At 35.0% G+C, this 12692-nt stretch overlaps 1 protein-coding gene across 1 annotated transcript in view; it reads left to right on the top strand.

Moving 5' to 3' along the window:
• The first annotated feature begins 5749 nt into the window (after window positions 1-5749).
• Window positions 5750-12692, top strand: part of LOC114580518 — a 46197-nt gene continuing 39254 nt past the window's right edge. The window contains exons 1-2 of the mRNA XM_028698346.1: window positions 5750-5951; window positions 6332-8458. Of these exons, the coding sequence (XP_028554179.1) occupies window positions 5750-5951; window positions 6332-8458 (2329 nt within the window). The remainder of the gene's footprint in view (window positions 5952-6331; window positions 8459-12692) is intronic.

The raw sequence follows: 12692 nt of genomic DNA, 5'->3' as shown, positions 1-12692 counted from the left end.
TACCCAACCGATCCCTAACTCCACTTAAAACCAAACCCACTCACTCCAACTCAAACCAACTCAGCTCAACTCACCCCAACTCAACCCACTCACTCAATCCAACTCAAATCCCTAGCTTAATTAAGAGGTCTCTTTCTCTCCTTCACTTCAATGTTTTGATGCTAAGTGCATTTAACATTAATATTAATATTGATGCTAAAATTAAAATTAATGCATATATATATATATTAAATAAGTACCCCCAAACACTCACGTAGTGCAGAGGGGGGAAAAACTATATTTTTTTTCTGTAATTTGTAGTCTTTTAAAAATATACTCAAAACCCTTAAACGCTCACATAGCGGGCGGGGATTTTAAAAATAAAACAAATTGCAACAGCGGTGTGATTTTGACACCTACCTGAAGCGCTAATGTAGCGTCGAGGGAAAGGTTGCCTCTTGGGTTTTCCCATAAACGGGAAAGGTGACGGGAGGCTTCCGAAATTCATTTGAAGATGCTGAGGACTTAAACAAAAACAAAATGAACTTGAACTCAAATGAGCTTGGAGTTGGACATGATTGACTTGGACTTGATTGAACTCAAAGGGAAATTTGGGACTTGTGGACTTGATGCAATTGATTTACATAAATTTAAATTTAAATGAATATGAACTTCAACAAGGACTCAACCTACTTGAACTTGAACTTGAGCATTTGAACTCAAGTGAGCATAATTTGAATAATAATGGAATCAAATTCAGAAGAGAACTACAAGGAGTATGATCCAAACTAGAACTTGGACCGTAGAAAACTTATACTTGAACATGAACTAGACTCAAATTTAACATTGAAGTTAAGCTAAATTAAGAAATCAAGTTGAATTCAAAATGAATTGATGAAGCTTGATGCAAGAGAACTTGAATTCAATTTTATGGAATGGTGTTTTAACTTAGCAAATACACCATTATATCAATGTAAATGCTAAGTAAAGACCTAAATCTTTCTGATGGATATTAATAATCAAACAAAAGGCTTGCGGATTTCAACATATCATGCTTATAATTAATTTAAGCTAATTGCAATGAATGTAACATCTTTCTCAAGCAAAGATTGAATGAAGAAAGTAATGATATGTCCACAATCAACATCAAAGAATCACATTGGAGTATTAAGGGATCAACATGCCAATCAACATACAAATATCAATGAAGGAAGTTACCACAAAAAATAGAAGGTATGTTCAAAGGCAATAAAAGATCCAATGGTTCATTAGCCAATACATGTGAAGGGAAGCAAAGTCTTTTTGACAGTGAGGCAAGCCGCATGTTGAGGAGGATGATTAGCATGTGATGTTTGTATAATTTATGCAAAAGATACAACAATCCTCACAAATAATGTGGTCTCCTACCGACAAGTTCATTTTAATATATGATGAATAATAGGAGACCCTACAATTAATGGCAATCCATTCGTGAAGGAGTGTGATAGTTCTCTAGATATAAAGAAAGTTGACTTGTAGAAGAATACAATAAACTTGCTTTTAGTCGAGAGCATTCTTTGTATATATATACGAAAGTACCTAACCAATACTAGAATATTCGCATAGTCCATATCAATATGATGGCAAGCAGATACATTTAAACCCCATAAGCAGAAGGATGCAATGACACTGTAGGGGATCTGTGCCACATTCAACATGGTTGGTTGAAAAGGGTTGATACATCAAGATGTGTTGAAATGAATGTCAGCGCACACTGTATAGATCCTACCAGAATTAATGATGGAAAATGTGTTGTTAAAAGATAATACAAATCTTGGTAATCTAAACCCATAACTGCAAGTAGAAAGTACAGACGTTACTCCAACTATGTCAAGAGCTACAACGATCATTTTTTGGATGAACATCTTGACGTCAGCAAGGGCACAATCATCCAAGATTAAGAAGATTGATTCTTTATGTAAGACAATAAAAAAAATGAGCATGAAGACATATTGGGGAGTTACTTGTTGGTTCTCATATGAATTTTGGGTAGAGAAAGCCAGATCCAGTCATTACGGAGTGAGCGAATCTCAGTTCAACCAGATCTTGAATGTTGAATTGGATAAGATTATTGAGGTTTACAAGTCCCTTGAGGAACAATGGTCGTACATCCAACACACCACTCATAGGAAAATGGTGAAAGAGCTACAATAAGTAAAAGTTCCTACAAGCTCTCATAGAAGACCCTTCGAATGTCCAAAATACCCCTGCACATGCACCATAGATTATATACACATAAGTACACTAAAATGGGTAAAAGCAATCATAAAACTTGCAGGTGCACCGACGAGCGTGTTATTGGTACACACATGGCGTTTAGAGATGCTGCGCCGGTCAACATGTGAATTCAAGTTCGAACCCGATCCTTCTATATGGATTAATAAGAGTCGATACGGTTCGAACCACTAAGCAAATATATGGTTGTGGCAATCGGTATATTTGTTTTAATATATTTATATTAAGCCTTTAAGGCCTGTAACAATAAGAATTTACTAATAAAGGCAAGTAGGTAAATAGGAGTAGACATGGTTCAAATCTTCGAATAAATATGTGGTCATAAAGTTGGCTGGAATATTTATTTTATACATTTATATCAGGCCTTCAAAGATTTTAACAAAGAAAATTCATAAATAAGGGCATAAAACCTAAGGAACCCGATCCTCTATCGATAATTTGATAGGGTTGACAAGGTTCAATCAAATGAAAATGACCCCAAACACCCCGATGATGACCTTGTTGAATGTAGATCTCAATCGGAGGGGTTCACAAACATTTTCAAGTGCCTCCCAAATTTTCAAATGCCTATTAGAACCTCAAAACTCCACCAAAATTTCCAAAATCCCAAAATAAAAAAAATTTAAAATTTAAAATTCAACAATCAAATACTCAAAGAAAAATCCATCCACCCTCCGTAATAGTTTGCTAAGGTGGACAAATTTAAAAATACTTCAGCTCACATAGAGCTAATTTCTAGTCAAAAATATCACTAGGATTCATTCTCAAATAATCTCTTCCCATTAAGGATGTGGTACGCATCTTCTAACCGGTGGTTTTGCCACCAAATGACATTGCAGGATAAACGATTATGACCTAGGGCCCATTGAACAAAGTGGGTTTTTTGGCCAAATGGTATCACAAAATACTGGTTATAGCCAGAGCCACTACGCTCCTTAGTGGCATCAAATCCTTGAGATATGAATCAATAGGATAAAATTGATAGTGCACAAATCCCTTTATTAACTAAGGTGGATTCAAATTTGTCTCCTTAGATAAATATTCATCCCAGGTCTATAAGGTACCCTTGGATGAAGCAACCCATGGCTGCCTATAAGGATCCTTCTATTTGGTTGGGTCGACTACCTCCTTTGACTAAGTATACCAGGGACCACGATGGCCTGGGATGACAGAACCATGAGATCTTGATCGGGTCTATAATCCTTTCCCCCACCATCCTCTTTAAGTATGTGATGGTGAAATTTTTATTTTAAATATGAACTCTTCCCAAATCTACAAACTTCCAAACATTTCAATTCCCAAAACCCATCGTTGCTACTATATGCCAGATAACACATATTTATATGTATCTGATTGACGACAAGGCTTACTCAAAAGTTCTCTCTCGTTATCTGGAGGGGTAATTATTTATAGGGCTTACGCCTATAGGAAACCAGAACTTAGATCATAAAGTCCTTGCTAAATGAGGGTGAAATCTCTGGGCAGTGTCTTATCTACAAATCTGCCTTCCAAAATTTACCCCAGAACTTAAATCCGTTAAAACTGCCTCGTCGAAGAAAAAGCATGCAGTGTGGGCAGAGACCGGGGCCAAATTTTTGGAGCCCATACATTTCTGGCGACTCCACTAGGGATTTGTTTCTCTTTCCATCTTTGGCTAGTCATCTCAATATCAATTATATCAACTTATATCAAAATTTGGAATCTTTCAAAATGATCATTTAATGAATCAAAGTCCTAAATTTTCTAAAATGATAATTTATCCAATCCATATGGTATTTAGTAGGATTTTAAATTTATATTATTTTTATCGCTTGCTAATGTTTATTTGTTTTATTTCTCTGTTCTGTATAATTCTCTGCATTTTAAAAGTGTAGGGTAATGTATAAGATTCTGATTACTAACCCTTGCCTTTCATTTATGCAGATGGATCTACAGAACACCCTGATGACCGTCTAGTTGGGATGAGGAGCCAGGATTCAGTTGGTAAATGATGTTATTGAAACTGGAAATACTGGGGCTACCATCTAGTTTGGTAGCATTGATTTCCCTGTTATTGTTGCAAAGATTGCCACCATTCATGTGAATGGCAGGAATACTGAGAGGTCTACCAAGAAACTCAATGCTGATGAAGTTCACATCCATCGTGTGCACCTACCGACACAACAACTTATTACTGAAAATTCTCTACTCAATCCTCGAAAAAGAAGAAAGCAAAACAATTGAAAGACCTGGGACCGATCAATGCTTCTACAAGAAGTCGAAGAATGGATATGGAAGGAAAAGGTAATTTGGGGAATAATCTCCATACTCCTTTTAAATGAATTCTATATGTTTTTGGCATTGTAGGGGAGCAAGGAAAAGAAGTGCTTCCCTCTACCTTAAAGAGGTAGTTAAAAATAATGGTGTTTGTTTTGTGGGATTGGTTGAAACCAAAATTAATGATATTGAGAGAAGTGAAGTTGATGCTTTAATTGGGAGCAATTGGGACTTTTTCTGTGTCCCATCTTCTGGACTTTCAGGACGTATGCTGATTTTGTGGAATACAAGTGCAGTGAAATTCTCAGTAGAGGAGAGTTCATCAAAGATGGTTATTGGTGAAATTAACATGTTCAACAATGTAAGATGGAAGGTGTACACAGTTTATGGAAGCACTGATTTAAACAAGAGAAGAGAAATATGGAATATGATAAATATATATTCCAATCTTGATTGTCCTATGGTGATTGGTGGGGATTTCAATTGTCTTATATGCAAAGAAGACAAAGTTGGCGGTAAGAAGTTTGCTTATCATCAAGGATCAAGGGAGATGGAAGAATGTTTGTTGAACAATGATCTTCATGAAGTTAGCTTTATCGGCCCAAGATTTACTTGGTGTAATAACAAAGTTGGTGGAGCTAGAATCCTTAAAAGATTGAAAGATTGGATAGGTGCTTTGTAAATTCAATGGCTCTAAGCTCCCTGTTTCAATTGATTGAGCGAAATTTGGCTAGAATAGTCTCGGATCATTTCCCAATACTTCTCCTAGTCCGATCATTTAACAAAATTGTCAGCAAAAATATTAAATTCAAAAATTGTTGGGCATCATACCAAGCATCCTATGGAGTGGTAAGAAAGGAATGGTGCAGGAATTATCAAGGAAATTATTCACAAATTCTTAACAAAAAGTTCAAAAAGGTCCTTAAAATCCTTATTCTATTGGAGCAAATTTAAGCATAAAGAACTGAACAAGTTGAAAGAAGATCTCATGAAGGATATTTTCGAACTTCAAAGCAAAGAATCTTCACTTAGATAGCTCATGGATCAAGACTATTCGATCCTTAAAAAGAAGGTTTTGGAACTTAATACTACCTTGGCAAGGTTGAATACATGGTGGAAGCAAAGGGCTAAAGTTAAATGGCTCAATGAAGGTGATGGTAATTCCAAAATTTTTCACAATTATGCTAGTGCTAGAAGAAATGCCAATAATATAATAAAGATCAAAGATAAAGATGGTAATATGGTTGAAGATCAAGATCTTATGGAAGAAGTATTCATGCGATTCTTTCAAAAGAAATGGGAGTTCAGAAACTCCAATTTGGATGGTTGGCCAGCTCCTACCGCTTACTTAAATGATCAGGAAAGAAGTCTGTTGGAGATGGATATTTCTATGGCTGAAGTTCTTCATGTCTTAAAACAATTGGAAGAGAACACTTCTCTAGGTAATGATGGCATATCTAATTCCTTTATTAATGTGTATTGAATTATTATCAAGGAGGACTTTTGGTTAGCCTTAAGTCAGTTTTTTAAATATGGTGAAATGAGTAAAGAATGGAAAGAAACTCTTATTATTCTTATCCCAAAGATCGATAATCCCACTCTTCCTTCTAATTATAGACCAATTAGTCTTTGTAACACTGTGTACAAAGTGGCGGCTAGAATTATTTTAAATAGACTTAATTTGGTCATTCCTAAACTTATATCTTTGGAGAAACGACTTTTATAAAGAGGAGATCTATATCTGATCATATCTTGCTTGCACAAGAAATCTTCCACAAACTTAGAATTTCTAAAGCTTCTTCATGTCTTGTTTCTTTCAAAGTGGATATGGAGCAAGCCTATGATTTTATGGCTTGGATTTTTCTTAAAGAAATATTGAATTATTTTAAATTTCCTCCTAAATTTTCCGAGCTTATCATGGATTATGTTGTAGACCCTATGTTCTCTATCATCATTAATGGAAACTGTTCTAAATGGGTGCATGCTAGAAGCGGTTTTCGGAAAGGCTGCCCTCTATCTCCCGTTCTTTTCATACTTTGCTCTCAACTACTGTCTAATGCATTTAATCATAGTTCTTGTGGTATCAAGATTTTCCCTGATGGACCTCCAATTTCACATCTTTTGTATGCGGATGATGTCATTATGTTTTCCAAAGCTAATAGGAAGGAGGTTTTGGGAGTGAAGAAAATTCATAATAATTTCTGTGAATGGACTGGAAAAAAAATCAATTACAGCAAATCTATCATTTTGTTTAGAAAACATGTGGATAGAAGGAGGAAGAGAAGCTTATCTAAAATCATGGGATTTAAATATGTGAAAGAATTCCTTTACCTTGGAGTAAAGATGGCTTTGAGGAGACTTAAGAGAGAAGACTTTAAATTCATTATTGATAAAGCTTTGAAGAAGCTCAATCAATGGGGAAGCAAAAGTTTATCTATGCCGGGCAAGTTAACTCTAGTAAATTCTGTTTTGCTAGACCTTCCTATATACCATTCAGCACATTCTTTGGTTCCAAAAAAATTGTTAGCAGACCTGGATAAAATTTGCGAAGACTTCATATGGAACAAGAAAAATGGTTCCAAAGGCCTGCATTACATGAGTTGGAATGATATGTGCAAACTAATTGAATATGGTGGCCGGGGATTACATTCTAATTTAACAAAAAATCCTGCTTTGCGGGCTAGACTCGCATGGAGATTTGTTCAAAATGAGCATTCATTTCTACATTCTATGATGGATGCCAAATATGGTAATAAACTGCTTCAAGGAAATTATAGTAGGAATGATTCGAGTGCTTTTAAAATTCTGAAAGAAGGTTTTAAAACTTTAAATTCTATTGTGAAATGGGCTATTGTGGATGGTAAATCTGTGGATGCTTTCAAAGATACTTGGATACTTGATAAAAGTATTAACAAATGGCCTACATTTGTTATTCCTATTGATGACAGCCCGGTTATGGTTGAGGAATTTATATCTGAAGGAAATTGGGATGTACAAAATCTGAGCAAATTCTTTGGTAAGGAGCTTATTGAAATCATCATGAAGACCCAGATTTTCAAAGATAAGGAAGCTGATTTCTTGGTCCTGATTAATCAGAATTCTGGTATGAGAATTCCTGGATTAATAAGGAAAGAGGAGGCTAATGGCTTGGAAGAAGATCTATTGTGGAAATGGATCAAGAAAGCAAAGTTGAATTCTCGGGTAAAGAATTTTTGGTGGAGATTGAAGAGGAATGCAGTCCCTTCAATGCATTTCTTATGGTATAGAAGGATTGCTCAAAATGCTAATTGTCCAAGAGGATATGAGTGTAATGAAGATATAGAACATATTGTGTGTGGCTTCTTGAAGATCAAAGAGGTTATTCAATACTTGAACCATTGGGTTTTCGGCTTCCCATTGTTTAATTCTATTGAACAATGTTTCGAATGGCTGGAAAATAATGTTAACAGGAAAGGTGTGATGGTTAAACTTTATTGTACTTTGGTGTTTCTATCTTGGAAAAGTAGAAACAAGAGGATACATGGTAGAGTAGAAGATAATTCCAGCTTTATTGCCTCCGAGGCTATTGTTCAAGCTTCGGTATCCAACAATTTCAACCATTCTAATTTGGGCTTTTGGGATGTTAATCAGTCGTTAAGACTTTCTAATGCTCGGCATCCTCCTCCACCCAAATGGATGAAAGTTAATGTTGATGCTTCTCTCATTTTTTCTTACAAGGCGGGTATAGCGGCTGTTTTCAGAGATAGTAAAGGGAGATTCCTCTTTGCTTATGGAAAATCACTTATACATTGGGATATTGCCCAATTGGAGCTAATGGCAATCAATTCTATTAAAGAGGAGCTCAAGGAGTGGATGTTCAATTATGATGGCATAATCATTGAAGGTGATAATGCTAACATTATTTCTTACTTCAATATGGCACAGAATAAAAGGGAGCTAAAGGATGATGGTATGGAATTTCTTTCTAAATTCAATTTTGTTATATTTAATTGCATTAATAGAGAAAGTAATAAGTTAGCAAACTTTTGTGCTAACTATGCTTTAATAAGTAACTTTTCTTGGGTTGAGTGTTTGGCTAATAAGGTTCCTCCTTCTTTTTTTAGTATTTTGAAGGAGGAATCTAAATTGTAGTTGCTCTTTCTTTTTTAATGATAATTTAGCTTCGGCTTCTTTCAAAAAAAAAAAAGAAAAAAAGAATAAGAGGTCTATTTATGATTGTTTAGAGAGTGACATGACTAGTAAATAAGGAGAAGATCAAGGGCATGCTTAGAGTGCTTAAATGGACGACCGATATTAACTCCCTTGATTATAGACCATTTATTGAGCATTTGAGTGCTTTAATGATGTAAGAGTTCAGTGATCATGGGCTCATTTGTTTCGTCTCATTGAGCTGGTTGATTCGACTATAAGTATGTCATATTTGAATATCTTTTGGCAATCCAATTAATGTTTTGAAGTTTCTAAATAGACTTTGTTCATTTCATTTGAGCCTGTTTAGGATCAGATTTGAACAAGTTTGGTGTCATTGGGTTTCTCTCTTTGAGATGTTCAAGTTGTCTATAAGAATGTTGAAATCAGAGCTTGAATGGTCCTGATTTTAATTTTTGAAGCCTCTAACTCATCTTTACATCGAGATTCATGCCCAACCTAGATAATGTTTTAATTATATATCATTACATAACAAAATACTCTAATCCAATTGATTTAGATAATTTTCATCTGTAATACCTAAAAAGGAAAATTATAGTTAGATATGAATATCTCGAATTAAGATATGATTGTGATAATTTGTTTTTTAAAAATTATATTTTAAAATGAATGTAATATAAAAATTGATCATTTATTCATAAAATATATCAATTTTAAAATAAATTAAATTAATTTTTATTATGATTAAATATGATTTTAATATTCTAATATGATTTTTGCACATAATAATATATTATAATGCAAAATTTATATATAAATAAATATTCTAATCACATAGTCCATCTATGGGTTGTGAGCATTGGCTATCAATTTAGAGGTCTTAGATTTAAATCTTACATGTATGATAAGTATGAATTTGACCTAATTGATCTAAATGTCCCCAAAACAAATTATAATAAAATTTTTCTACATAATAAAATATAAGCAAGCATGTTCCTTTTGCCTGAGCCAACTAGCTGGCAATAGTATCGAACAAAGACACTACAATTAAAAAATATGGAGATAAAACTGGAAAGAATTATATTTTGGCAGTTTGTAGGCTTCAAAAGTCAGTGGTGCAATAGTTACAGCACATGCAACTGTTTGTCTGCTGTTTCCCATATGAAAATACTAAAATAAACCACATACCTCCAAAACACAATGATCTTTCTTTCTTTTGCTTCCTAGACGTCATTTGTGTACCAATAACACGCTTGCTGGGGCCCATACAAATATTTTAGAATTTTATTGATTTGACATACCCCTTTGCATACCTATGTGTATACAAGATACAATGTATTTAAAAAATATTTGGAAATGCCTTCTGTCAGCTTGCATGAATATTGCAGATTCAGTGGCGTAGCATTGTAAAAGCTTTTGGATTGAATTTTTTGTTGCTTTCTACAGGTAGACTGTCGTGCACTACTTGTATGATTTATGTAGGTAGATTGTAGTGCACAAACTAATGTCTTGCTTTATGATATAGATAGTTATTTCCATCGTAGTCCTTTGTATTTTGCTTCTGGAACATACATGTTGAATGTATAATGGGTCTTCTATAGCAGCTTGCAGGAGCTCATATCTGTTGTAATTCTCATTTGTATTTGTTCTTAGATGGAACTTTGTGTATGTGACAGGTCTCCTATGGTGATTCATAGGAGTTTGCATTTACTACCAACCTCTTCATGCACATTGATTCGTAGGTTGCTTTATCCACTTGCATATTGGTTGCTGCATATATCTACAAGCCCACAAGTATTGATTGGTGGGATATCATTGTATTCATTGCATATCCCTTGAGTTCATTTGTATGTTAGTAAGAGACTTTGTTGTTTGGAGGGACTACTATATTTTCTTGTGAAATTGACAAGAAGGCTTTGAAATATTTATAGGAAAACCCTACACTACTAGTTGTAGGAATATTTCCATGTTCCTCATTTAGTCATTGCAAGCACATCACTTTGATTGAGTGACTTGAGCCACATCAATTTCACCACTCCTTGTTCATGTGGTAATTTTCATTTGGGTGAATATGATCGTTCCTCTATGATTGTGTATCTATTATTCGGAGGTCCAATCCATTGCTTAGTGACTTGTGTCATGCTTCTCTATATGAATTCTACATTTGATTTTGATTGAGAACCCATGCATGTCAATTAATGCTTGTATATCACAAATGACTTTTTTTTATTTGATTACATTTTTATTTGATTTTTGCTTGTATGTGTTATCGATCTGTCATGCCTATTGATAAATAACACATTGTATGTTGGTATTTGCATTCTTGAAGACCTTCAACATTTGTGGAAAGTCATTATCTTCATATGTTGATTGATCACCACCATTGGAAAGGACATCATATGTTGCATCATGTGCATCTACCCTTCATTTGTATGCACTTAAGAATTGATTCTCATGAGTCCTATGTTGTTCAATTCATTGATATTTATTTGAATGTCTTGCCTCATCATTTATTTGAGTTCAAATTTGTTCACATTATGCTCATTATCATTTGTTGCATGTGCAAGCTCAAACCACATGTGTTTAGCTCGGTCTAGAGTACAAGTTCAAGTCAAAACCCCTGGCACCAAGCTTATTTGAATTCAAGTCAAGGTTCAAGTTCAAGTGCTATTCAGACTTAAGATGAGCCTCTTCCCCTCATTTGACTCCCCTGTGGTCCAACAAAAGTTCTTTGCTTGAGTTCAAATTTCAAGCTCAAGTTCTATGTCCACAAGTTTGAGTTCAGTTCGAGTTCACCTCATTTAATGTTCAAATGTAGTTTCATTATTATTTACTTATGTTTGATTTCTTTTGAAATTTGAGTTCACTTAAGTTCATTGCATTCAATGAAGTCCAAGTTCAAGTTCATTTTTTTTATTCAAGTCCTTGTCTGATTTCAAACAAAATTTTGACAGCCTCCCGATGTCTCCCCTGTTTAACTAAGAGGCAGCCTTCCCCTCGATGCTACATGAGCGCTTCAGGTAGGTGTTAAAAATGACACCGCAGTTGCATATTTTTGTTAAAATCCCCGTCTGCTACGTAAGAGTATAAGGGTTGTTTGAGTTTTTAAAAGAGCACAGTTTATTTTCCCCCTCTGCACTACATGAGCATTTGGGAGTACTTATTATATAGGGATAGATTTTATTTTAGTGAGGGGGGCTGGTTATTGATTTAAGCTATGGAGCAAGGAGATCATGAGGGGGGGTGACGACTCTGGTAAGGAGAACTCTTCTTCTCTCTCTCTCTCTCTCTCTCTCTCTCTCTCTCTCTCTCTATCTGAGATCAGGACAGGGTCTTGGTCAAAGTAGGTCAAAGAGGGCGACGGCAAGGTGGGAGCTCGGGGCTAGCTTCGGCTTAGAGGAAGCAAAAGTCAGAGCTTCGATTTAGAATGGAACAAGTGTTGGGGTTGAGGTGAGGGCTTTGAAGCTTGCAGTAAGGAGGGAGGAAGAAGGGAACTGAAGGTTTCTATCATGTGAACTGGACAGGGTCAGATAGGTGTCGGGATTCCTGGAGGTTATGGTGTCAAGGTTTGAGTGTGGGAAGAAAAAATACCACAAAGGCTTTATTTTGCTTTGGTATTTAATGATGATTGTGAGGTCCGATCGAGGTAAGTTGCAGGATTTTTGAGAGATAACGCAAACGGTGCCAAATTTCCATGATTTCAGTAGGATTTTGAGGATCTGACAGGTATGAGATGTATACATTGAATTTCTTCTTTCTTACTTTTTTTTTCTTTGTACATAGGCCAACAAATGCCCCCCCAATAAATATGGTATGCATATAGAGCGAATCATGTTTATTGTATGATGATTAATTATGTGGATATCTAAATATTTGTTCTAGATGTCACACAAAAAATTTCATTCAATGGATTTCCAAAAAACTTATTTGGATGTCACACTTATTTTCTTTGAGTGTATCTCCAAAAATTTACTTGGAGGTCACACTAAGAGTTTTATTCTATAGATCTCCAAGAACTTGTTTGGATATCACAT

The sequence above is a fragment of the Dendrobium catenatum genome, unplaced genomic scaffold (assembly GCF_001605985.2).
Source record: "Dendrobium catenatum unplaced genomic scaffold, ASM160598v2 fragScaff_scaffold_1067, whole genome shotgun sequence".
Classification (NCBI taxonomy): Eukaryota; Viridiplantae; Streptophyta; class Magnoliopsida; order Asparagales; family Orchidaceae; genus Dendrobium; species Dendrobium catenatum.
This window is presented reverse-complemented; position numbering and strand designations above follow the sequence as displayed.